The sequence below is a fragment of the Trachurus japonicus genome, chromosome 18 (assembly GCF_045865225.1).
Source record: "Trachurus japonicus isolate A0001 chromosome 18, Traja_1.0".
Taxonomy (NCBI): Eukaryota; Metazoa; Chordata; class Actinopteri; order Carangiformes; family Carangidae; genus Trachurus; species Trachurus japonicus.
The window spans coordinates 8,585,865-8,613,215 of NC_140924.1; the positions used below are offsets into that span (position 1 = coordinate 8,585,865).

Below are 27,351 nucleotides of genomic sequence, written 5' to 3' on the forward strand. Positions count from 1 at the left end.
TGGTGGACAAGTTGTGACCTGCACATTCACCACGCTATGAGATAATAACACAACGTTACCAGACAGAGTTGTTTTAGAGGGAAATACAGAGACTGTTGATGAAAAACTGTCCCTGAAGGCAACGTGCATCAGCAGTCTGGTAACGTTGTGTTATTATCTCATAGCGTGGTGAATGTGCAGGTCACAACTTGTCCACCAGAGCGTTGTGGAGTTGTTAGATTGTGTATTTGATGAGTTAAAGGTAACAAACCTACTGCTATGACTATAGGGATAATGGCAATGGGCCAATTTGCCAAAAATGTTGAACTATCCCTTTAAACATGTACATTTATTCACTGTATGACATCAAATAAATTCACTTTTCTCCAATTTTCATAGGAAAATACAGTACGTGTGGTTAGTTTTGACCCATAGAACAACTGCATATTTCATTATCAAGAAGTTATTTAGTTTATCTTTAGCATTTGTCTCTCATGGTTTAATATTATTGGCTTCTCTGTTCATCATGAGGTATAAAAAAAGATAAATTGCGCCTATTTTAAGCTAAAAATATTCAATTTGTGTTTGCATAATATGTGCTTCCATATTCAAATGGCTGCCGAGGCCGCGGCGGAGGCTTTTATTTTGGCGGGGCGAGTCTCACCTGGCTTCACCTGTCACCAGCTGCAGGAAGTCGGTCAAAGACTCTTATACAACGACTTCCTGTTTCTAAATTTAGCCGCCGCTTGGTTGGTTGGTTGTTTCCTCGTCTGGTATCAGAAGAACACACGCATGCACACGGCGCTCAGATTTACAGGGTCAGTCGGTCGACAAGCGAACACATCGTGCTGTGATAATTTGTGTTTTGCAGGAAGTTTTTTTTCTACTTTATTATAAAACAACTTCCTGTTTCTATATTTAGCAGCTGAACTGAACTTTTCCTCGTCTGGACAGAACGAACTCACTAGTCTGATCTGATTTATATAAAGACACGGAGATGAACAGATTATCGAGGCGGCGGCGAGACAAACACAGATAAGTGGATAAGATACTGTGTGTGTGTGTGTGTGTGTGTGTGTGTGTGGTCGTCACGCTGCACCACCGTGGCCTCAGGTGACCTTTGACCTCAGCGGGTCACAGCCAGTTAGAAAGCAGCAGAATGAACGGAACACACACAGATTTTTATTTATTTCCCTCCGCTTTTCTCCGTCTCTTCGTCTGTTTATGTTTTTATTTATTCAATTTTCAAAAGTAAAAATAAAAAATAGATTTTTTTTTCTACTTTTCTGCTCATCGACACAATAAATAATAATAAAATTAACATTTCGGTGAACTGATCTATGAATGTCAGCTTCAGCATCAGTGACTTTCTCCGTCTTTCTACACTGAACTTCATTCAACTTTACTTGATGACTGAATTTCATTTTTTGGTGAACTATTCCTTTAACTAAAGAGACAAACTGTCATTTATCTTCATTTTACATTTAAATAAAGTTCGACTGAAACAAACTTTAACTTCTCTGATCGACTCTGATTCTACTGCGTTTCTACTGGACCTCAGAGTCCAGATCCAGATGTTGAGCCATAGAGTCCAGCTCCAGATGTTGAACCATAGAGTCCAGCTCCAGATGTTGAACCATAGAGTCCAGCTCCAGATGTTGGACCCTAGTGTCCAGCTCCAGATGTTGAACCAGAGTTCAACTCCAGATGTTGGACCAGACAGAGTTTAGCTCCAGATGTTGGACCAGAATCCAACTCCAGATGTTGGACCAAATAGAGCTATTGAGCTCCAGATGTTGAACCATAGTGTCCAGCCCCAGATGTTGGACCCTGGTGTCCAGCTCCAGATGTTGGACCCTGGTGTCCAACTCCAGATGTTGAGCCATAGATTAAAGCTCCAGATGTTGGACCCTAGTGTCCAGCTCCAGATGTTGGACCATAGAGTCTAGCTCCAGATGTTGGACCAGAGTTCAACTCCAGATGTTGAGCCATAGATTAAAGCTCCAGATGTTGGACCCTGGTGTCCAGCTCCAGATGTTGGACCCTGGTGTCCAACTCCAGATGTTGAGCCATAGAGTCCAGCTCCAGATGTTGGACCAGAGTCCAACTCCAGATGTTGGACCAGAGTTCAACTCCAGATGTTGGACCAAATAGAGCTATTGAGCTCCAGATGTTGGACCATAGAGTCCAGCTCCAGATGTTGGACCATAGAGTCCAGCTCCAGATGTTGAACCACAGAGTCCAGCTCCAGATGTTGAACCATAGAGTCCAGCTCCAGATGTTGAACCAGAGTCCAGCCCCAGATGTTGAACCATAGAGTCTAGCTCCAGATGTTGAACCATAGAGTCCAGCTCCAGATGTTGAACCAGAGTCTAGCTCCAGATGTTGAACCATAGAGTCCAGCTCCAGATGTTGAACCACAGAGTCCAGCTCCAGATGTTGGACCATAAAGTCCAGCTCCAGATGTTGGACCATAAGACAGAGTCCAGCTCCAGATGTTGGACCAGAGTCCAACTCCAGATGTTGGACCAGAGTTCAACTCCAGATGTTGGACCAAATAGAGCTATTGAGCTCCAGATGTTGGACCATAGAGTCCAGCTCCAGATGTTGGACCACAGAGTCCAGCTCCAGATGTTGAACCAGAGTCCAGCCCCAGATGTGGAACCATAGAGTCTAGCTCCAGATGTTGAACCATAGAGTCCAGCTCCAGATGTTGAACCAGAGTCTAGCTCCAGATGTTGAACCATAGAGTCCAGCTCCAGATGTTGGACCAGACAGAGTCCAGCTCCAGATGTTGAACCATAGAGTCCAGCTCCAGATGTTGAACCATAGAGTCCAGCTCCAGATGTTGGACCAGACAGAGTCCAGCTCCAGATGTTGGACCACAGAGTCCAGCTCCAGATGTTGGACCATAGAGTCCAGCTCCAGATGTTGAACCATAGAGTCCAGCTCCAGATGTTGAACCACAGAGTCCAGCTCCAGATGTTGGACCAGAGTTCAACTCCAGATGTTGGACCGTGGTGTCCAGCTCCAGATGTTGAGCCATAGAGTCTAGCTCCAGATGTTGAACCATATAGTCCAGCTGTGACCTGATATTGACCCAAGTCGTCGTCGTGGAAACGAGGAAGTGAAACAAACCGACGACCTCATCACCACTGGTTCTTCTGCTTTTTATTATTAGAGCAGAAGAAACAAACTGGAGGAGAGAGAGTTCACACAGTTCACACAGGAAGTTGTGTGTCTGTGTGTGTGTTGGTGTGTGTGTGTGTGTGTGTGTGTGTGTGTGTGTGTGTGTGTGTGTGTGTGTGTGTCTGTGTCTGTGTCTGTGTGTGTGTGTGGCATCTTCAGTTCTGACGCTCCACCGCTCCTCTATAGACGCTGGAACACACACACACACTTGGCCGAGGAAACCTGGAGCATGCGGAGGGTTTGTGTTGCTTCGGCTTCGCGTCGCTGCGCTCGACTGAACACACACACACACACACACACACACACACAGACACACAAACACACACACAGTCGTTGGGAATCGAATCCTTCTTTCTCAGCCGACGTACGACTGCGTCATCCGAGAGGTCAAAGGTCACCGAGATGAGCAGCAGGATGGTGGTGGTTTGTTTTATTTTATATTTCACAGTTGATCTGATGATGTCACAGTCTGTCTCGTCCCCTATTGGCTGAGGAAGCAGGAAGTGACATCACTGATGCTCAAGGTAAAACTGGTATAATATAATATAATATAACATAAGATAAGATAACATAACATAAAATAATATAATATAATATAACATAACATAAAATAATATAATATAATATAACATAAGATAACATAACATAACATAACATAATATAATATAATATAATATAATATAATATAACATAACATAAAATAATATAACATAACATAACATAACATAACTTAATATAATATAATATAACATAAGATAACATAACATAAAATAATATAATATAATATAATATAATATAACATAAGATAACATAACATAATATAATATAATATAATATAATATAATATAATATAATATAATATCAGTGTTAATAAATGAAACCAAAAGAACTAAATTAATCAGAAGCTGAAGTTAAAACTAAACAAACTGTGCTGGAAAATTGAGTTTAAAAACTAAACTAAAAACTGTTTAAAAAGATGAAAAAAAAAGAAAAAGAATAAAAAATAAATGAATAAAAAAAGCTGAGTCGACACTTTTCTGGGTTTATTTCCGTTTATTCGTCTGTCGGCTTCATTAGTAACGTTACTGTAGTTTCATGTTATTAGTGGTTGAATACGACAGCGTTAACAGTGCTTCTGTCTCAATAAAGTTTTCTGCTTACAAAATACAAAACAATCGAAGCAGCAGCAGCGACGACAACGACAAATGACCTAAAGTAACTTTTTTAACGTGTGTTAAGTGTTTTTGTTTTTTTTTGAGGATAGAAACTAAATCAGAACTAGTGTTACTACGGCGACGGCTTGGTTAAAGAGATGACATCGTCATCGTCGTCGCTGCTGCAGGAAATCAAACTAAACACACAGCGAAGGCACGTTCAATACCCATAAGCCCCGCCCATTTTCTGCCCATAAGCCCCGCCCATTTTCTGACCACAAGCCCCGCCCACTTTCTACCCATAAGCCCCGCCCATTTTATCCACTAACACCTACACAATAATACACAGCTACGGATGGATACAAAAAAAACAAAAACACACAACAATCATCATCATCAGACAGTTTGATCACATGGCACAAATTAAATTCCCTTCTGACACACACACACACAAAATCCCTTTGTAAAGCACAATAGTTAACACACACACACAGACACACACACAGACACACACAGACACACATAATGCTGTTATTGCACCAAGTTCAAGAAAAAGAAAAAGCAACAAAAAGCGAAAAACGAAAGAAGAAACGACAACAACGACCCATATTAGTAACAAAAATACAAAATAATTAAGTGTGCGTGTGTGTTTTGTGTGTGTGTGCGTGGCTACACACACACACAGACACACACAGAGCTCGGCAATATGTGTATGGAAGACATGAGAGTGTGTGTTCGTTAGTACGGCGGCTTCTATACGAGTTAGTTAGTACACATCAGAGCCAGCGGTTGCCAGGTCGGGGGCTAGTATAGTCGTTATCCCCCCCTTTAAGACCAAGTCGCAAACTGCTCAGGAGCGCGTTGCCAGGTTTGGACGTCATCATCCTCCTCCTCCACCACCAAGGTGTCGCTTTGTGTGTGAGGTTGCCAGGTCTGAGCGGCCGTTCAAGTGTTTGCAGGTTGTGTATACTGTATTTAAGATGGGACAAGGGGGTTGCCATGTTGCATCGACATCCCCCTTTATCAGAGGATGAAGGATAAAACATTCTGTATTTTTTTATTTTATTTTTGTTTTTTCCGTCGCAGACCTGTGATGTACATTCAAGATGTGATGTCACTGCGCCACAGACGACGTGGAAGACGTTAGCGAAGAAGAGGAAGACGAAGAAGAAAAAGTCAAATCTGCTGCGACTCCATCGAACAAAAAAAAAAAAAAAAACGAGATTTCTCTCTAACGTGGAGGACGAGCGACGAGAACAGGAAGTGGTTCGGTTCGAGCACAACGAAAGAATCTGTGGGTTTATTTATCTGTTTATAGATTAATTTATAACGTGACGTTGTGTTTTTTACGTTAAATGGATAGTTCACCCAAAATTGAAATTGCACTCATTATCTACTCACCCTCATGTCGACTAAGGGCTGGGAGAAGTCCATATAATGGTTGCAAATGGATACCAACTGTCTTCGTAACAAAAAGACACACCAAAAAACATCCAAATACCTCCATTCTGCTCGTATGTAATGTCCGTCTTGTATTGAAGCCCCGAAATGCGAAATTGTGGCAAAAAAAATTAAATAAGTCTATATTTCAAGCTTGTTTTGTAGCGGAAGCTTCTCCAAGCTCCTCTTCCCGGTTCGTCCAAATTTGGACAAACTGGGAAGAGGAGCTTCGAGACAATTCGGGACAATTTCGCATTTCGGGGATTCAATACAAGACGGACATTACATACGAGCAGCATGGAGGTATTTGGATGTTTTTTGGTGTGTCTTTTTGTTACGAAGACAGTTGGTATCCATTTGCAACCGTTATATGGACATGCACTGCTACGCCGAGACCCCCTGTAACTCAGAGAAGCCACGGAGGATTCTGAAACTTCTCCCAGCCCTTAGTCCACATGAGGGGGAGGAGATAATGAGTTGAGAAATTTCAATTTTTTGGGTACAACTATCCCTTTAACGACCAATCGTCCTCCACGAGTCAGAAATCCATGTTTTTTTTTGTTTCGCAGATCAGAGGGTTAAGGGTTAAATGTTAATGTGCAAAGAGGCGGCGCTGGTCGGTGACGGGGTCTGGACGGACTCGGGGACTCGGTGGCGGTGACTCGGCGGTTTTCAGGCGTGGTGCTGAGCGATGAGGTTGCGAAGCTGCTTGATGACGGTGTCGATGAGCTTCTGGCGGTCGCGGTCCGTCTTCCTGAACTGGGCGAAGACGTTGTTCTTCCTGCTCATCTCCTTCATCCTGCGGAGGAGGGGAAAGGAAAAACAAGGAACGATGGGATGAGTGAGTGTTGAGTGTTGTTGTGTTGTCGTATTTTCACTCCGGTTGTTAGACGATGCGTTCAGGAAACACACACAAGTGCAGGATTTGTGACGCAACGGTTTAGCCCTCGGATGATCCTTCAATTTGTACCACATCCATGACCCCTGACATGAGTTACTCCCAAAAATATTTGTGATACATACAGGGCTGGGTCTTGACTAAACATGAAACTCACTTTTGACGTGGGTTTCAACATTTTTAACCCCTTCCTGGCCAGTTGTTTTTGCTGCAAAAACACAACATTTCTATGGGGCTCTATGGGGTTTTATGGCTGGTGACAGTATTTTAGTGATAAAAAAAGAGATATCCAAAATCCCCTTGGTGAAAACTTCTGACTATAATATGTCAACAAAATAAAACAAGAATTTTAAAAGGGGCTTTATCCATTGTTCAAATTTTGGTTCTGGAAATTAGCATTAGCATATTTCATTAGATATTGCCTCATTTACATATTTAAACATAAAATTTGACAAAACTTGTAATACAAAAAATAGTTGTCTTAATGTCAGTAATAAACTTGGGAAGTTTCATGGTGATATCTGTTAGTTAAAATCTTTACTTTATTTTTACATTAAAAAACCCATTGGACATTTTTGTCCAGCGCAGGGTCATGGGTGTGGTAAAAATGATCATTACGGGTTCTGAAACTTGGGAAATCCCGAGTTTACCCAAAGATACACTTCCTTGCCAAAAACCAGGCCCCAGTGACCTTTCATTTGACCGTGGGGAGTTGGGAAAGTGTGAGAGGTGGACAAAAATGTGTGGGGGCCTGGGAAAACCCGTTGGGAGTTGGTGGAAAAGTAATATTTCCACGATTTTGATATTTTGTGTGATTCTGGTACTTTGAACTCTCTACTACATTGTGGTGAATAAATATTTTAAGAAAACAAAACGGAAAGTACCTATTTTTATGTTTTTGTGGCGAATAGAGCGTTTCATTTTCAGCTGAGCTGCAGCAGCGCTAGAGGAGAGGAGGTCCGTTGTTGTTGTAGAGGTAACATTCAAGGACCCTCGGAAAGCAGAGAATCCCGCGATTCAGATGCTTTTTTACAGCTGATCTTTATCATAAACGGTTCGGAAGTTATAATATGTTGTTGATGTTTTGTAAAACATGTGCAAGTGCCGATGATACGTTCGGTTTAGCACCAATGCTACGTTCTGTTTAGCATCGATGCTACGCTAGGTTTAGCGTCTGTTCCCGTACCACGCAATTACACGCACCCTATACGGTCCCTTCTTGTCATAGAGGCACCATTCAAGGGCCCTCGGAAAGCAGAAAATCACACGATTCAGATACAGTTTACAGCTCGTCTCTATCATAAACGGTTCAGAAGTTGTTTAATGTTTTGTAAAACACTCGTCTTAGTTAAAGCCATTTTTCTCACTTTTCAGTTTTTTGGTCATATTATATCAAAATGCCCATAACTTTTGATCTGAGAGGGCTATCTCAGTTATTCAAACAGTTATGAGTGGCTGAAAACTTCTAGTTTATGGAAATATCAAAAAATGAAAATGTCAAAATCCCACCGTGTGAAGGGTTTTCCCAGGCCACCACACAAATGTCCAGGGGTAAAAGGAGGGTTAGTTCAGAAACACACACACACACATACACATGTCTGCTGGAGGAGAAAGTGTGTGTGGTCACATGAGAAAGTGTGTCTCAGTTTGTGTGTGTTTGTGTGTTTGTGTGTCTTGTAGCAGAACACTGCGTCTCTGTGGAACCTCCAGGAAGTTCAGGGGAGCATCAGACCAGACGAGCCCCAGCAGGGAGCTTCCTCTCTGGGCACAGAGGGACCACCGGGCCGGGGCCTCGGCTGGAGCTCCAGAGAGAAAACACTGACCCCGATTAAAGAAGGTCGACCGTACTCTCTGTGTGTGTGTGTGTGTGTGTGTGTGTGTGTGGCTATCATCACTATCTCCACAGCAGTTCAGGCTCTACACACTGATAAACTGATGGTACACAGATATGCGATGTGGGTGTCGTCGTAGCGATAACATCCCCATTGTGTTAGCGGCCGCGGTGATGATAAACATCATCAGGGTGAGTTTATTTTCTTCCTGTGATCAGGACGTGCGTGCGTGCGTTTTAGCCTCACATCATCATCACATTAAAGACACACCGACCACATTTGTTTATGTACATTTCCTGTATATTCAGGCTTTAGTCGTTGTACTTACACATGCTACAATCAATCAATCAATCAATCAATCAATCAATCAATCAATCAATCAATCAATCAATCAATCACACACAGAGACGCAGCAGGATCGATACTCACGGCTTAAACAACCTGTCAGAACACAACAGAGTGGAGTTATTTTATACTGTCAATACAATCTTTCTATTAAAATCAATTGATGAACATTTGTGGGAAAATGTGTTTATCTGCCATTTCCATCGATGTTTAATCGAAAATAAACAAAACAAAAAAAGTGAAATATGAAGCTAATCTTCATGTTCAAGAAGCTGAAACGTTCAAGTCTTTGTTCAAAAACAAAACATATGCAAATCAATTTTCTGTCAGTAAATGAACGTAGCGTTTAGCCTTAAACTACTATTAGCTTTTCAGTGCTTGAATAACTTTTTTGCTTGTTTGTTTGATTCACTCACAAATTCGGTTATTTCTGTTCATTGTTATTCACTATATTTTTTCTATAAAAGTAAAGTAAATTGCACTAAACCTGCCAACACTGTATAACACTAGACAAAAAGACTTAAAGAAGTTGTGAGTCACTACAAGAAACAATAGAAGTTGCATGTTGTTTTTGATCTAATTCATGTTCATGTGTGGATTAAACCATTTGTTTCCAGTCTTTATGCTAAAATAACCTAATCCTGTTGGGTTTTCAACTCCCAGGAAATCACATTTCTGAAAACGTTGTTATCAAAATAGTTGATTAAGTTTCAATGATGTGTCACCAGAACCCGAAGATTCTCAGTTTATGATTATAGCCTAATAAAAACAGCAAATGTTTGGCAGTTTGATCAATTAATGACTGACAAACGATTAAAAACTAAGATGCTGAAGATCTGTAGACCAACTGAAAAACTGTAGAGACACAACTGAGTTCAAGAACAGCGTGAGAAAAATCCAAACACAGACAAACAAAACGTGAGAATGGGCGGGTGGACTCACTTCTCCAGCAGCACCAGTGCAGTGTGTGGGTTGACCCTCAGGTATTTACAGGTGGGTTTCCCGTAGTCAGCCAAGTAGGTCGACCAATCCCACTGGGTGAACAGCTCCAGCAACTGGATGAAGAAGGAGAAAGAAAAGAAGCCAGATGGAGAGATATTAGAGAGGGCGTTGTTCCCCCGTTCACCCTCAGAAACTCGTCCGGCTTCAGGCAGATTAAATGATCCGTTAAACCGTCAACGCCAATGTTTTTACAACCAGGTGAGAAAACTCAACTGGTGTCACCGAACCTGGCAAAGGGGCTGGTTTTAAGATTCCTGAGACACAGTCGAAAGTAAAAGTTGGGTTTCGTATGAAAGAACTGAACTAACGCAGCTTTAACATGAATGAATGAACCTTTAATATGACCTAGTTTACCTCAACGCCGACCTAATGTACCTTTAACAAGACCGAACACTCCTTAAGAGTGAACGAATGTACCTTCAAACTGGTTTTAGGTACGTTCAAAGATCTAATGTAGCTTTAATCCAACCTAGTTTACCTCAACGCCAACCTAATGTACCTCCAAACTGACCTGATGCAACTCAACACTGACGTACAAACCTTTAGAAAGACCTAATGTACCTTCAACATGACTGAACACACCAGAGTGAACAAATGTACCTTCAAACTGGTCTTAGTTACCTTCAAAGATCTAATGTACCTTTATTCTGACCTAGTTTAGCTGTACAGTTACCCAATGTACACCTAAACTGTCCTGAATTTACCTTTAAATTGACCAAAAAGAACTCTACACTGACGTAATGCACCTATAAAGTGAAACATCGTACACTAAACATGAACTAATGTACTTTTAAAATGACTGAACACCTTACCTAACACCTAACACACCTTCAAACTAAAACAATGTAGTTAAACACCTTAACTTAAGATACCTTTTAAAAGACTTAATGTACCGTTATGGTAATCTAATAACATACCTTAAAGATGACCTCATTTACTTTTAAAATGACTGAATGTTCCTTTAATCTGACCTAATTTACATTTATGTTGACCAAACAGCCTCATACTTACGCAATGCAATTGAACACCTTTAAAAAGACCTAAAGTACCTTAAAATGTGACTCAAGATACCTTTTAAAAGACTTAATTTACCTTTAAGGTAATCTAACGTACCTTAAATATGACCTCCTTTAAAAAAAATTGAATGTACCTTTCATCTGATCTAATTTACACTGATCTGATTTAATGTACCTTTAGAAAGACCTAACACACCTTTAAAGAAATCTAATGTACCTTAAACATGACCTAATCTACTTTTAAAATTGTATGTACCTTTAATCTGATATAATTTACCTTTACATCGACCTAACACACCTTCAAATTGACCCAACGTAACTTGACACCTTTAAAAAGACTAAAAAAGTGACTTAAGATACCTTTTAAGAAGATTTAATCGTGACCTAACGTACTTTACTAGGTCACCTAGGTAACTGATTTAAAATACTTTTTAGATGCTTAAAAGTTTCTGAAACCGCAACGAGACTAATTAGTTCAATACTTATTTAAAAGGTTTCGGACAAGCAGACATTATTATTTCTACATTTCATTAACATCGAGGTCATGTAATAAAAACAACACTCTCACAACTTTAAACTCCTGAACTTGAACCTCATGACTTTCTTATTTCATCCGCTGCTGTTTTAACTTTAATCTGCTCTAAGTGACTGTAAGAAGTATTTAATAAAGGTTTTATATGTGTGACTTTAATATTTTAACATTTAAAGACGACTGGTTTTAAGTCACTGTAGAATATAAATTATTTTCCTGTTCTGCTCTTATTTCACTTTTTATTTGACTTTTTCATTTGTTCATTAATATCATAACCAGATGAAAACAGGTCACAGGAGACTCAACAGTTGTTTAGATAGTAAGAAAAGTTTCTGTTTCGATATTATTCCCGTCAGCGATGAGGATGAAACTCATTAAAACCGTTCACAGTGAAATTCAGAAGAAGTCGTTGTCCATAAATTCAAAGGAAAACAGAGTGGGTCTGTGAAATAATTTGGCGTTTTAGTCACACATGTGTTCTCACATAAATAAAACAGTCACAGAAACACTGACTTCTTTCATATTTGAGCACATTCAGGTGTTACTTTTAGCGCTCTGAGGTCACTTCCTCTTTGTCTCTTTTTAAAAAATTTGATTCAAACGCAGCAACAGATGTTTTCTCGACCTCCCGGGTTTCAGTTCGTCACGGTTCGACCGAACTGACAAAGTTTTTTACGTCAATGATCCACTTCTGTTTCAATATTCCTGTCACTGATGAGGATGAAACTCATTAAAACCGTTCACAGTGAAATTCAGAAGAAGTCATCGTCCGTAAATTCAAAGGAAAACAGAGTGAGTCCGTGAAATAATTTGGCGTTTTCCTCGATGTGTGAGTCCCACATGAATAAAACAGTCACAGAAACACTGACTTCATACATATTTGAGCACATATTTTAGCGCTCTGAGGTCACTTCCTTTTTTAAAAATTTGATTCAAATGCAGCGACATACAGCTCTGGAAAGAATTAAGAGACCACTCCCAAAATGATCAGTTTCTCTGGTTTTACTATTTGTAGGTTTGTGTTCAAGTAAAATTCAATTATTTTTGTTTTATTCTATCAACTACCGACAACATTTCTCCCAAAATTGAGAAAAAAAAAAAGTAATTTAGAGCTTATATTGGCTAATGACTAAACTAGTCTAAATAACAAGAATATCAAGTCTTTTCAGACCTTGAATAATAATAATGCAAGAACATTTTAACTCAGGAAGAGTTTATAAATCAGTTTTTGTGGGATAATGTCAATGTTTAATCCCAGCAGTGGTTTTTATAATCTTCCTATAAAGTCAGATGTCTCATTAAGTAGAAGGAGTTGTGTTTGTGTTGGTATTTAAAAAAGAAAAGAAAAGAATGACTGTCATACATGTAGAGATGCTTTTAAGAAACATTTGTGAATGTGGTCTCTTATTTTTTTCCGAAACAAATAAGAGACCACTTTCACAAAATCTCATTCTTTTCTTTTCCTGAGTTAAAATATTCTTGCTGTGTTCTTTAGGAATAAATATGAACATGTTTTCTTTGCATTATTATTATTCAGGGTCTGAAAAGACTTGATATTTTTGTTTTTTATACTAGTTTAGTCATTAGCCAATACAGTTTAGTTTAGTTTATTAGTTTAATAAGGGACAATGTGCAATTACATTAATCATTTAAAGGAAAAAAAATGAAAAGATGGTTGCACCAGATTTAGCTCCCAGCTAATTTCCATCTGTGGTCCCTACACATAACATAAAAGTAATAAAATACACAGAATACAAGCTATTATACAAAGATGAGGCATAAACAAACACAGTTAGACAATGGACAACAATAAAGCTCTAAATGACAATATTTTTTTTTCAATTTTGGGAGAAATGTTGTCGGTAGTTGAAAACATTTTTTTTTAAATTTTACTCAAACACAAACAAATAAATAGTAAAACCAGAGAAACTGATCATTTTGGGAGCGGTCTCTTATTTTTCCCAGTTTCCAGTTTCGTCACAGTTCGACCGAACGCTGCTATTGACGCTGAGTCATCGATCCACTTTAAGTATTTCCCAGGAAATCACAGGGGTGGGATTTTTATTATTTTTTTTCCAAATTCTGGGATGTTTTCAGCTGTGTGTTCGCAGAAAAACAACAGACCAAAAAAAAAAAAAAAAACAGAAAACGTACAACACAGTGGAAGGTCGAAGGCCTCTGAACGCCTCACATCTGAAACTGTTGCATAACCTGCTGCTGCCCTGCTGAACTCAACCTGACACACACACACACACACACAGACACACAAACAGGCCCGGGCAGGCAAACCCCTGTAAGCCCGTAGACGTACACACACTCTGTCTCTACCTCTGTCTGTAACGCACACACACACACACACACACACACACACACACACGAGTATATGAGCGAGGAGCCCCAGTGAACTCTGGGTAACACCAAACACACACACACATCCAGAGAGAGAAACCATATGTGAGCGAGGGATGAGAGGAGGAGGAGGAGGAGGAGAGAGGGATGGAGAGCGAAACCACATGTGGGAGAAGACAGAGAGAAAATAAGAGAGAGAGAGTAGAGATGGAAAGAGACGCAGATGGAGAGGAATGGATAAGAGAGAGAGAGAGAGTGGGAGAGAGGGAGAGGAGGGTAAAGGAAGGGCAGATGAAGATGGATAGATAAGAGCGAGGGAAGGGGATGGACGAGTGATAGGAGATGGAGGTGTGTTAGGCAAACAGGAAGCAGACGGACGGAGACGGAGAGAAAAGAGAAAAAAAGGAGAGATTTGAGTTTTTTGGGGGCAAATTCAGAGTCAAATTTTATCAGTAAGAAGAAGAAAAGGTGGGAGAAGAAAAAGAGGAGGAGAAAGAGGAAGAGGAACAAGAAGAAGAAGAGGAGGAGGAGGAGGAGGAGAAAGAACAGGAAGAAGAAAATGAGGGAGAGGAAGAGGAGGAGGAAGAGGAAGAAGAGGAGGGAGAAGAAGAAGCAGAAGAGGAGGAGGAGGAAGAGGAAGAAGAGGAAGGAGAAGAAGAAGCAGAAGAGGAGGAGGAGGAAGAAGAAAAGGAGGAGGAGGAAGAGGAAGAAGAGGAGGGAGAAGAAGAAGCAGAAGAGGAGGAGGAAGAAGAAAAGGAGGGAGAGGAAGAGGAGGAGGAGGAGGAAGAAGAAAAGGAGGGAGAGGAAGAGGAGGAGGAAGAAGAAAAGGAGGGAGAAGAAAAAGAGGAGGAGGAAGAGGAAGAAGAGGAAGGAGAAGAAGAAGCAGAAGAGGAGGAGGAGGAAGAAGAGGAGGGAGAAGAAGCAGGAGAGGAGGAGGAAGAAGAAAAGGAGGGAGAAGAAAAAGAGGAGGAGGAAGAGGAAGAAGAGGAGGAGGAAGAAGAGGAAGCAGAAGAGGAGGAGGAAGAGGAAGAAGAGTTTCAACCAGCTCGGTCCATCACACCTGAATCACAATCTACTTCACGTTTTAATGGCGACGGTCGAGAAACAGCTGTTGCTATAGGCAACCAGAGTCATGATGAGGTCACCGTGACCTTGACCCCCGTCGACCTTCAAGCCACCGAGTGTTTGTATCCGACGTGAAGGAGTTCAGCTGTGGCGGCGTTAACGGGTTCACCTGAACGCACCACGACTACGACGCAGCGGTTTTCATTCATAAAAACAGGAAGTGGCTCAGCAGTAACAACTGTTTGTTTCCGTCGCCAACAAGAGACGTTCATTTGGACTTCCTGGTCTCCCCCCTCTCCTCCTCCTCCCTCCTCCTCCCCTCCTATCACTGTTTCTCATCACCTCCTCCTCTCCTCCTCCCTCCCTCTTATCACTGTTTCTCCTCCTCTCCTCCTCCCCCCTCCTCACCTCTCCTCCTATCACTGTTTCTCCCCCTCCTCACCCCTCCCTCCCCCACTCCTCCTATCACTGTTACTCCTCCTCTCCTCACCCCTCCCTCCCCCTCTCCTCCTATCACTGTTACTCCTCCTCTCCTCACCCCTCCCTCCCCCTCTCCTCCCATCACTGTTTCTCCTCCTCCTCCCCCTCTCCTCCTATCATTGTTTCTCCTCCTCTCCTCCTATCACTGTTTCTCATCACCTCCTCCTCTCCTCCTCCCTCCCTCTTATCACTGTTTCTCCTCCTCCCCCCTCCTCACCTCTCCTCCTATCACTGTTTCTCCCCCTCCTCACCCCTCCCTCCCCCACTCCTCCTATCACTGTTACTCCTCCTCTCCTCACCCCTCCCTCCCCCTCTCCTCCCATCACTGTTTCTCCTCCTCCTCCTCCCCCCCCTCCTCCTCCCTCCCCCCTCCTATCACTGTTTCTCCTCCTCCTCCCTCCCCCTCTCCTCCTATCACTGTTTCTCCCCCTCTCCTCCTCCTCCTCCTATCACCGTTTCTCCCCCTCCTCACCCCTACCTCCCCCTATCACTGTTTCTCCTCCTCCCCCCTCCCTCCCCCTCTCCTATCACTGTTTCTCCTCCTCCTCCCCTCTCCTCCTCCTATCACTGTTTCTCCCCCTCTCCTCTCCCTCCCTCCCCCTCTCCTCCTCCCATCACTGTTTCTCCTCCTCCTCACCCCTCCCTCCCCCTCTCCTCTTTCCCCTCTCCTCCTCCTCACCCCTCCCTCCTCTCCTCCTCCCTCCCTCCCCCTCTCCTCTCCTCACCTCTTCCTCCCCCTCTCCTCCTCCTCACCCCTCTCTCCCCCTCTCCAGTTCTCTTCCTCTCTGTATTCACCGCTCGCTCTCTCTCTCTCTCCTTTGTCCCCTGCTTCACCCTCGCACGGCCACGGTTTGACCTGCTAATCCTCCCAGATACACAACTACACACACACACACACACACACACAACTACACACACACACACACACACACACACACACACACACACACACACCTACACACCTACACACACACAACTACACACACACACACACATTTGCATAAACACACAAACATCGTGTGTCTGAGGTTGTGTGAACTAATATGTCGGTTAATGAGCTGCAGACAGCGTTGAGGTTTTCTTCATCAATACGAACCAACGACGACCGCCATGTTGGATTTAGGGGACGCTGTTTAAATAAAGTTACTGGGATTTGAAAAGTTTAAAATGAGATGAATTAGATTATTATATATGGATCAGACTCAGCACATCTCTCTCTCTCTCCCTCTTCTTTATCTCATTCACTCGCTCCGTTTCTCTTATTCTCTCTCTCTCTTCCTGTCTTTTTCTTCTTCATCTCTCATTCCCTCTCTCTTCATTTCTCTTATTTTCTCCCTCTTTCTTCATCTCTCATTCCCTCTCTTTTTGTTTCTCTTATTTTCTCTCTTTCTGTCTCTTCTTTTTCTTCATCTCTCATTCCCCCTGACTTTGTTTCTCCTATTCTCTCTCTTCTTTTCTTTCTCTTCTTTATTTCTCATTCCCTCTGTATTGGTTTCTCTTATTCTCTCTCTCTCTCTTCCTTCCGTATCTCTCATTCCCTCTCTTTTTGTTTCTCTTATTTTCTCTCTTTCTGTCTCTTCTTTATCTCTCATTGACTCTCTTGATTTCTCTTATATTCTTTCTCTTCTTTTTCTTCTGTATCTCTTATTCTCTTTCTTTCTGTCTCTTCTTTTTCTTCATCTCTCATTCCCTCTCTATTCATTTCTCTTATTCTCTCTCTTTCTCTTCTTTATCTCTCATTCACTCTCTTCATTTCTCTTATATTATTTCTCTTCTTTTTCTTCCATATCTCTTATTCTCTTTCTTTCTCTTCTTTTTTCTTCTCCTTCATCTCTCATTCCCTATCTATTTGTTTCTCTTATTCTCCCTCTTTCTTTCGCTTCTTTATCTCTCATTGCCCCCTCTTCATTTCTCTGATTCTCTCTCTCCTTTTCTTTCTCTTCTTTATCTCTCATCCCCTCTATTTGTTTCTCTTATTCTCTCTCTTTCTCTTCTTTATCTCTCATTCCCTCTCTATTTGTTTCTCATATTTTCTCTCTCTGTTTCTTTTCTTTTTCTTCTGTTTCTCTTATTCCCTCTCTTCATTTCTCTTATTCTCTCTCTTTTGCTTCTTTCCTTTTTCTTTTCATCTCTCATCCTCTCTATTTGTTTCTCTTATTCTCTCTCTCCCTCTTTCTTTTCTTTATCTCTCATCCCCTCTATTCGTTTCTCTTATTCTCTCTCTTTCTTTACCTTCTTTTCTTTTTCTTCTTCATCTCTCATTCCCTCTCTCTTTGTTTCTCTTATTCTTTCTCTCTCATTCCCTCTATTTGTTTCTCTTATTCTCTCTCCCTCTCTTTCTTTCTCTTCTTTCACTTCTTCATCTCTCATTCCCCCTATCTTCATTTCTCCTATTCTCTCTCTTCTTTATCTCTCATTCCCTCTCTATTGGTTTCTCTTATTCTTTCTCTTTCTTTTCTTTATCTCGCATTCCCTCTCTTCGTTTCTCCTATTCTCTCTCTTTCCCCCTATCTTCCTTTCTCCTTTTCTCTCTCTTTTCTTTTTCTTCTTTCTCTGTCATTCCCTCTATTCGTTTCTCCTATTCTCTCTCTTTTCTTTTTCTTCTTTCTCTCTCATTCCCTCTATTCGTTTCTCTTATTCTCTCTCTCTCACACACACAAACAGATTCCCACTGGGACTAAAGATGAAAGAGGGAAAAAAGAAATGAACACAACAAAAAGGAAAGAAGGATGGAGAGAGAGAGAAAAGGAAGCCAGAGTAAGAAAAAAGAGGAGAGGAACGATGGATGGATTGATAGAAAAATGAATAAGAGGACAGACAGAAGGAGGAGGAGTGGGAAAAAAAGAATAGAGACAGAAGATTAAGAGAGAGCGAGTAAAGAAAACAGAAGGAAAGAGGGGATGAAGAGAAGGAGAGAAAAGACAGGAAGGGAGACGAAAGTGAAGAAGATGAAATGATAGAGATAAGACACGAGGATGAGGGAAGGAGGAGAGGAGATGAAGAGATGGAAGAAAAAAGAAGGAAGGAGAGAGGAGGAGGAGGAGGAGAAGAGTTTTGGGTGAACTTGAGGTCAGTAGGTAAAACTGGAAGAAGAAGGGATGAGAGGGAGGGAGAGAAGGAGGGATGAGAAGGAGGGAGAGAAGGAGGGATGAGAAGGAGGGATGAGAAGGAAAGAGAGAAGAAGGGATGAGAGGGAGGGAGAGAAGGGAAGAGAGAGAGAGACGCACACACCTGACCCTTGATTCACCCTAAACACACTCAGGTCTCTCTCTCTCTCTCTCTCTCTTCACCTCCGTCTGAACTCTCCCTCCGTCTCTCTCCCCCTCTCTCACCTCTCCCTGACCTCCGCCGCTCTATCGCTCCGTCTATCGCTCCGTCTATCGCTCCGTCTCCACACAAAAACAAAGTGACGTCTTTTTTATCTTCACTTTTCCTGTTTGTTTTCTCTCATTTCTTCTCCTTCTTTTCCATCCCTCCTTTCTTTCTTCCATCACTTCTCTCCCATTTTCTTTTTTCCACCTTTCCATCCCTCTCTCCCCTCCTTTATTTCTTTATTTGTCCATCAATCCCTCCCCTCCCCTCATCATTATCTCTTCCTCCTCCTATTTTCTTTCTCTCTTTTCTCTCTATGTTCATTCTCTCCTTTTCCTCCTTCTGTCTCTCTCTTATTATCTCTCTCCATCCCTCCTTTCTTTCTTCCATCACTTCTCTCCCATTTTCTTTTTTCCACCTCTCCATCCCTCTCTCCCCCTCCTCCTTTCTTTCTTCCTCTCAATCACATCTCCTTCCTCTCATCTTCTCTCCATCCTTCCTTTCTTTTCCTCTTTATTTGTCCATCTATCCCTCCCCTTCTCTCCATCCCCCTCTCCTTCTTTTCTCTCCCTCTCTCTTTCTTCCATCACTTCTCTCCCATTTTCTTTTTTCCACCTTTCCATCACTCTCTCCCCTCCTCCTTTCTTTCTTCCTCTCAATCCCATCTCCTTCCTCTCATCTTCTCTCCATCCTTCCTTTCTTTTCCTCTTTATTTGTCCATCTATCCCTCCTGTTCTCTCCATCCCTCCATTCTTTCTTCCATCACTTCTCCCCCATTTTCTTTTTTTCCCACCTTTCCATCCCCCTCTCCCCTCTTCCTTCCTTTCTTTCTCTCAATCCCATCTCCTTCCTCTCATCTTCTCTCCATCCCTCCTTTCCTTTTTTCCCCCTCCCCTCGCTCCTCATCATTATCACTTCCTCCTCCTATTTTCTTTCTCTCTTCTTCCTCTGTTCATTCTCTCCTTTTCCTCCTTCCCTCTCTCTTATTCTCCCTCCATCCCTCCGTTCTTTCTTCCATCACTTCTCTCCCATTTTCTTTTTTCCACCTTCCCATCCCTCTCTCCCCTCTTCCTCTCTCACTCCCATCTCCTTCCTCTTGTCTTCTCTCCATCCCTCCTTTCTTCTCTTTATTTTCCATCCCTCTCTCCCCTCTTCCTCACATCTCCTTCCTCTCATGTTCTCTCCATCCCTCCTTTCTTTTCTTCTTCCCTCCCCTCACCCCCATCATTATCTCTTCTTCCTCTTATTTTCTTTCTCTCTTCTTCCTCTGTTCATTTTCTCCTTTTCCTCCTTCTCTCTCTCTCTCTCTCTATCCATCCTCCTCCCTCCCTCCCTCTCTCCTCCTCCCCTCCTGTCTAATAGTTTCTCCTTCTCTTCCTCTGATTTATTTCTTCAGGATTTTCAGGGACTCGCTTTTTTTTCATTTTCATCATTTTAAAACGAGTCACGTTTACAAACTTTCCTTCACTCCTCCGTCATTCATCCCTCCCTCCCTCCATCCATCCTTCTATCAATCAATCAATCAATCAATCATTGATCACTGTTTATCAATCAGCTGATTACTTTATCAGTTAAAAGTTTACTATGAGAAAAGTTCCAGTGGTGGTTTTTCCAGATCGACCTCGAACGCCTCATCGGTCAAACACACAAAGTCGTTAATTAACGACGTTTCTGCTCGATCAATAATCAATAATCAGGGTTATTTTCTCTTCTTTTTCTCTCACTCCCTCCCTTCGTTTCTTTTATTCTCTCTTTCTTTCTCTTCTTTTCTTCCTCTTTATCTCTCATTCCTTCTCTCTCTCTTTCTTTCTCTTCTTTTCTTCTTCCTCTTTATCTCTCATTCCTTCTCATCGTTTTTCTTATTCTCTGTCTCTCTCTCTCTTTCTTTCTCTTCTTTATCTCTCATTCCCTCTCTTTGTTTCTTATTCTCTCTCTTTCTTTCTATTTTTTCTTCTTTATCTCTTTCTTTCTCTTTATCTCTCATTCCCTCTCTATTCGTTTCTCTTATTCTGTCTTTCCTTTTTCTTCTTTATCTCTCACTCCCTCTCTTTTCGTTTCTCTTATTCTCACTCTTTCTTTCTTTTTCTTCTTGATCTTTCATTCCCTCTCTGTTAGTTTCTTTTATTCTCTCTCTTTCTTTCTATTCTTTTCTTATTTATCTCTCATTCCTTCTCTTCGTTTTTCTTATTCTCTCTCTGTCTCTCTTTCTTTCTCTTCTTTATCTCTCATTCCCTCTCTATTCGTTTCTTTTATTCTCTCTCTTTCTATTCTTTTCTTCTTCTTTATCTCCCATTCCCTCTCTATCTTTCTTTCTCTTCTTCCTCTTTATCTCTCATTCCCTCTCTTTGTTTCTTATTCTCTCTCTTTCTTTCTATTCTTTTCTTCTTTATCTCTCATTCCCTCTCTTGCTTTCTTTCTCTTTGTCTCTCATTCCCTCTCTAATTATTTCTCTTATTCTGTCTTTCCTTTTTCTTCTTTATCTCTCACTCCCTCTTTTCGTTTCCTATTCTCACTCTTTCTTTCTTTTTTCTTTTTCTTCTTGATCTTTCATTCCCTCTCTATTCGTTTCTTTTATTCTCTCTCTCTCTCTCTCTTTCTTTCTATTCTTTTCTTCTTTATCTCTCTCTCTCACACACAAAACGATTCTCACTGGAACTATAGATGAAAGAGGGGAAAAAAGAAACAAAGGAGAAAAGAGAAGGATGAAAAGAGAGAGGAGAGGAAGCGTAAGTAAGAAAAAGAGGAGAGGAAACACAGATCAACTATTGATGATCGACTAAACGATCGATCGGTAAAAACCCTCTGAGTCTCTATGTTCTTTCTTTTCTTTTTGTCTTTGCTGCCCGAGGTCGCCGTCTCACCGTCGCCACGGAGACTAAAACGCTCTTCCCGAGGTCAAAGGTCGCCGGCAGCTCGCTGACACCTGTCAATCACCTTCGACTGAGTTATCAGTAAAAAAACCAACGACGACGACGGACGGACGGACGTCTGGTCCACTTAAAATAAGACTCATCACCTAAAAAATTAACTTGTTTTTAGATCATTTTCACTTGTTTCAAACAAATTTTCACTTGAAATAAGTAGTTTTTCTACTTATTCCAAGTGAAAATACGCTTGAAAGGAGTAAAAAGTGTCTAAAAACAAGCTACTTTTAATATGATGTGTCTTATTTTAAGTATAATGAGATTTGTTTTGACTAGAAATTACATTTTGACTAGAAATAAGACAAATATTCTTGCTAAGATACTTGAGTTTTTGCAGTGTAATGCTGCATTAGCATCAAAACAAAGTAGGCTAAATAAAAAATTATAATACATATGTAGTCTAAGAAAAAAAAACTGGAAAAGTTAGGGGGAGGGGCCCACTTTAGTATTCTTTAAGGGGGCCCAGAATTCCTAGTAGCAACGGCCCTGGTCAGGGGTCAAAGGTCACAGAGAGACACCGTCCGCAGCTCCACACCTGTCCGTCAACGTCAGATTTTCTTTTCTAGGTCAAAGGTCAAAGGTCTCGTAAGGAGACGAAACCGCGTTTAGGTTTTCTTCATCAATACGAACGAACGACGACCGCCATGTTTGATTTAGGGGACGCTGTTTAAATAAAGTTATTGGGATTTGAAAAGTTTAAAATGAGATGAATTAGATTATTAAACACTGAGTTGACACCGATAAATACGATCATTTTCTTTTTTCCACCTTTCCATCCCCCTCTCCCCTCCTCCTTCCTTTCTCTCAATCCCATCCCCTTCATCTCGTCTTCTCTCCATCCCTCCTTTCTTTCTCTCAATCCTATCTCCTTCCTCTCATCTTCTCTCCATCCCTCCTTTCTTTCTCTCAATCCCATCCCCTTCGTCTCGTCTTCTCTCCATCCCTCCTTCCTTTCTCTCAATCCCATCCCCTTCATCTCGTCTTCTCTCCATCCCTCCTTTCTTTCTCTCAATCCTATCTCCTTCCTCTCATCTTCTCTCCATCCCTCCTTTCTTTCTCTCAATCCCATCCCCTTCGTCTCGTCTTCTCTCCATCCCTCCTTCCTTTCTCTCAATCCCATCTCCTTCCTCTCATCTTCTCTCCATCCCTCCTTTCTTTCTTCCATCGCTTCTCTCCCATTTTCTTTTTTCCACCTTTCTATCCCCCTCTCCCCTCCTCCTTTCTTTCTCTCAATCCCATCCCCTTCCTCTCATCTTCTCTCCATCCCTCCTTTCTTTCTCTCAATCCCATCTCCTTCTTCTCGTCTTCTCTCCATCCCTCCTTTCTTTCTTCCATCACTTCTCTCCCATTTTCTTTTTTCCACCTTTCTATCCCCCTCTCCTCTCCTCCTTTCTTTCTCTCAATCCCATCCCCTTCCTCTCATCTTCTCTCCATCCCTCCTTTCTTTCTCTCAATCCCATCTCCTTCTTCTCATCTTCTCTCCATCCCTCCTTTCTTTCTTCCATCACTTCTCTCCCATTTTCTTTTTTCCACCTTTCTATCCCCCTCTCCCCTCCTCCTTTCTTTCTTTCTCTCAATCCCATCCCCTTCCTCTCATCTTCTCTCCATCCCTCCTTTCCCTCTTTATTTGTCCATCTTTAGGGACGCTGTTTAAATAAAGTTATTTGGATTTGAAAAGTTTAAAATGAGATGAATTAGATTATTAAACACTGTGAGTTTAAATACGATCGATTAAATACAAACTAAATGTGATTATTGTGACTGATTAAATGATTATTGGTAACACTTTACAATAAGGGTCCCTTAATTAATGTTAGTTAGTACATTATTAAGCATTAATTAACTTTTTAAAGATATAAAAACAATTATTATGTATTACTTAGGGTTAGGAAAGACATTAATTAATGTACTAAGCAGTTAATTAATGTTTACTACTCAAAGTTAGTTAATAAATTAAAAGTTGAGTAATGTAATTAGTTATCATTATGTATGCATTACTCAGCGTTAGTTAACACATTAGTTTATATATTAATGCTTAATAATGTACTAACTAACGTTAATTAATTAAGGGACCCTTATTGTAAAGTGTTACCATTATTTTAATTGATCGGCTCAGAAAAGTTGAACAGAATTAATTCTACAGGATGAAATCTATAGATATTCACCGTTAAAATAAAGAAAAACAACAAGTTTGTCACATAATATCGACAAATTTACTTCTTTTTCTTTCTTTCATCAATAATAAAAATGAATTATTTCCCCAATATTTGTATTATAACGATCGACTGAGTTCCAAGTCTCTTGTTGAAGATCTCGTCTCTCCGAGTCGTCTCCAGGTCTGACGCACAAAGCTGCAGCAGAAAGGATTTTACACTTAACCCCAAACACCGCTCTTGACCTGTGAAAGCCGGAGGTCAAAGGTCAAACTCACTCAGGGGTTATCAGGCCACACACACACACACACACACACACACACACACACACACACACACACACACACACACACACACACACACACACACACACACACACACACACACACACACACACACACACACACACACACACACACACACACACACACACACACACACACACACACACACACACACACACTTACTCTCTCTCACTTTCTTCCTCCTCTTCTCCTCTGCTGCTGCTTTCAGCCACGTTTGGCTTTAACTTGAGATGTTCAGTGTGATTATACACACACACACACACACACACACACACACACACACACACACAGACACACACACACACACACACACACACACACCGTTGTGACTCTGAAACGAAGTTAACTTTGTTTATCGTTTCTTGCGACAGAACTAATTTCTTCTTCTGACTTTGGGGCCAGAAATGAAATGAAAACCAAAAAAGAGCTCGAATCTCTGTTCGTCGTCTGCCGGCCCCCCCCCGAGGGCCTCGTTTCCACGGCAACAGCCTGTCTGCCGCTGCCAGGAACCACAACACATACCACCCCCCCACCACACAACCCCCAACCCCGCCGGTGATACCTTCACTGTACTTCGTTAGCCGGCGGTGGGTCGATAGATAGAAGATAAGTGGTGAAGACGAGAAGAGTTTTCTCACACATTTCAAAATAAAAGTCCCGCCTGTGTAGCTTTATTTTGTAGTAGGTCAGACGTCGTCTCTATGAATCCAATCACAAGTTTCGAAAAGCTCACAGTGAGTGAAAAAACAGGCCACGCCCTCAATTACACATCATAACTTTAGTCCTTTAAAGGGATAGTTCAACATTTTGGCAAATTGGCCCATTGCCATAATAATCCCTATAGTCATAGCAGTAGGTTCATTACCTTTAATTGTCGGTGCAAGCTGTTTTTAGAACGGTGGAGCAGAGCCGTGAGCTGCTCAGAGCTACGCTACGGAGGCTCATTATGGGATTTCTTTGTTGGTTTCCCTCATCAAACTCATCAAATACACAATCCAACAACTCCACAACGCTCTGGTGGACAAGTTGTGAGCTGCACATTCACCACGCTATGAGATAATAACACAACGTTACCAGACAGAGTTGTTTTAGAGGGAAATACAGAGACTGATGATGAAAAACTGTCCCTGAAGGCAACGCGTCATCAGCTGTTTTGCATGAATTTCCCTCTAAAACAACTCTGTCTGGTAACGTTGTGTTATTATCTCATAGCGTGGTGAATGTGCAGCTCACAACTTGTCCACCAGAGCGTTGTGGAGTTGTTGGATTGTGTATTTGATGAGTTTGAAACCAAGAAATCCCATAATGAGCCTCCGTAGCGTAGCTCTGAGCAGCTCACGGCTCTGCTCCTCCGTTCTAAAAACAGCTTGCACCGACAATTAAAGGTAACGAACCTACTGCTATGACTATAGGGATTATGGCAATGGGCCAATTTGCCAAAATGTTGAACTATCCCTTTAACCACATTATAATCTCATTATTATAGCGTCTTTATTGTTGTTGTTTTTTTTAATCATTTCACACTGACACTGAGTGAATTAGATCATGACAACATCGTCATGTTCTCTCTCTCTGACCTTTTCACCTCCATCCACTCTTTTCTCTTCGTCTCTCACCTCTCCCTCCCTCCCTCCCTCGCTCCCTCCCTCTCTCCCTCGTCAGCAGTGACAGAGATGTTCTACAACCCCTCCTCCCCCCTTCCCCCCTTCCCTTCCCTACTAAAAAAAAAAAAAAAGTGAGAGGGCTGAAATGGAATGAGTGTGGAAAAAAAAAAGAGAAACAAAAACGAGAGAAGAGCGCTGGTGGTGGTTCAACCAGGGGTCTCCGCTGTCAATTAGACACTGCACAGACGGAGAGAGGGCGAGAGAGAGACATAGACGGACAGAGACGGAGTGGGAGAGAGAGAGAGAGAGAGAGAGAGAGAAAATGAGAGGATGTAAATGAGAAGGGAAGAGAGAAAAGTCAAAAAGAATGATTGGGGAAATATTACAGGAGTGCAGCAGAAAGGGAAAGGAGGTCAGGCGGAGGGTAACTAGATGTTACGGAGGAGGAGGAGGAAGAAGGAGTGACTGAGGGACGGAGAGAGAGACGGAGAGAGAGACGATAAACGAGTGCAGGCTGAAGTCAGAGGGGCCTGCTGCTGGGAGCCGAGCACTGATAAAGCAAATAAAGACTGAAGACTCCAAAACAAACAGCGCTGGAGAAACGGCTGCTTTTAGCTCTATTTACATTCAAGCACTTCGCTTTTCTTTCTTTCTTTCTTTCTTTTTTTTTATTTTCACAAAAGGTCACTTCGGCCTCGGCCACTTTTTTAAAGTCAATTTGGGTCCAGACACTTTGTTTTTTCTTTTTTTTTCCAAACAGAAGGTTAAATCTGGGACGAGTTTGTTTTTTTCAACGGCAAAAACAAGTCAGATCGTTCATTTACATTAAACACAATTCATTTTTACAGGGTCCTGCCACATTTTAATCTTCTAAACTCTTTAAATACTTTTTCCAGACTCTAATTTTCAGACTTCTCGGTAAAAAAAAATCAAATAATTTGTGACAATTGAGTAAGTAGATGTGTATCGTGTAAATAAAGTGTGCAATAAATCGTTTGTTTTCATTCTTCTGACTTTGTATGCCCATTATGTCACCAAATAGTTTCCAGGAGATTGTAGCTACTAGGTGCAGTAGGTACAACAGCGCATACAAAATAATAAACCCACATTTATTTTAGTTTATTGTTAAACTGGACAAATAACTAACAACAAACTGAACTGCAGCATTTTGTGGAAACCAGTCCAGACTAGTCGTATCCCTCCGCCGCTCACAAACTAGTTCCAGGTCAAATCCCGTTTATTGGGAGTTGGATAAAATATCAAAACGTGTGTGAGATTACGACTTTAAAGTGACTTTAACCTCGGACCATCGGCCCCCAACGTCTAATGAGTTCTTGCCTGAGCCCTAATTAATGTTTATTCCTAATTAGAAGAAGCTTTGTTCTGATTCGTTAGAATTTTACAATGAATATTTATCGTATCGATTCTTTGATGAATCATTTGACCAAAAGAAACTTTAAATTCATAGTTTAATCCGAGCTTCTGGCGTCAAAGTGACTTTTACCTTCATGTTTATTATCCCTTATTTGAAGAAGCTCTGTTGAGGAGTTATGACGCCATGTTGTGCAACTTTCTAACTCTGATTCGTTAAGATTATTACAATGAATATTTATCTTATTGATTCTTTGACGAATCAAAATGGCCTTTAAATTCAGTTCAATCCGACATGATGTAACATAAAACCTACAGATATTCACAGATTATATAAAGAAAAGCTGCAATTTCTCACAATAAGTCGGTCAATATTCAATTCAAATCAACAAATTTCAAAT

At 41.3% G+C, this 27,351-nt stretch overlaps 1 protein-coding gene across 3 annotated transcripts in view; it reads right to left on the reverse strand.

Moving 5' to 3' along the window:
* Positions 1 to 6,277: 6,277 nt before the first annotated feature.
* exoc6b (exocyst complex component 6B) overlaps positions 6,278 to 27,351 on the reverse strand; it is a 168,801-nt gene continuing 147,727 nt past the window's right edge. The window contains exons 21-22 of one of the 3 annotated variants that reach the window (XM_085759053.1): positions 9,780 to 9,892; positions 6,278 to 6,561 (exon numbers count right to left, since the gene is read on the reverse strand). In XM_085759053.1, coding sequence (XP_085615179.1) covers positions 6,435 to 6,561; positions 9,780 to 9,892 — 240 coding nt within the window. In that variant the 3' untranslated portion in view covers positions 6,278 to 6,434. The remainder of the gene's footprint in view (positions 6,562 to 9,779; positions 9,893 to 27,351) is intronic. The other 2 variants (XM_085759054.1, XM_085759052.1) reach the window with 2 other exon arrangements.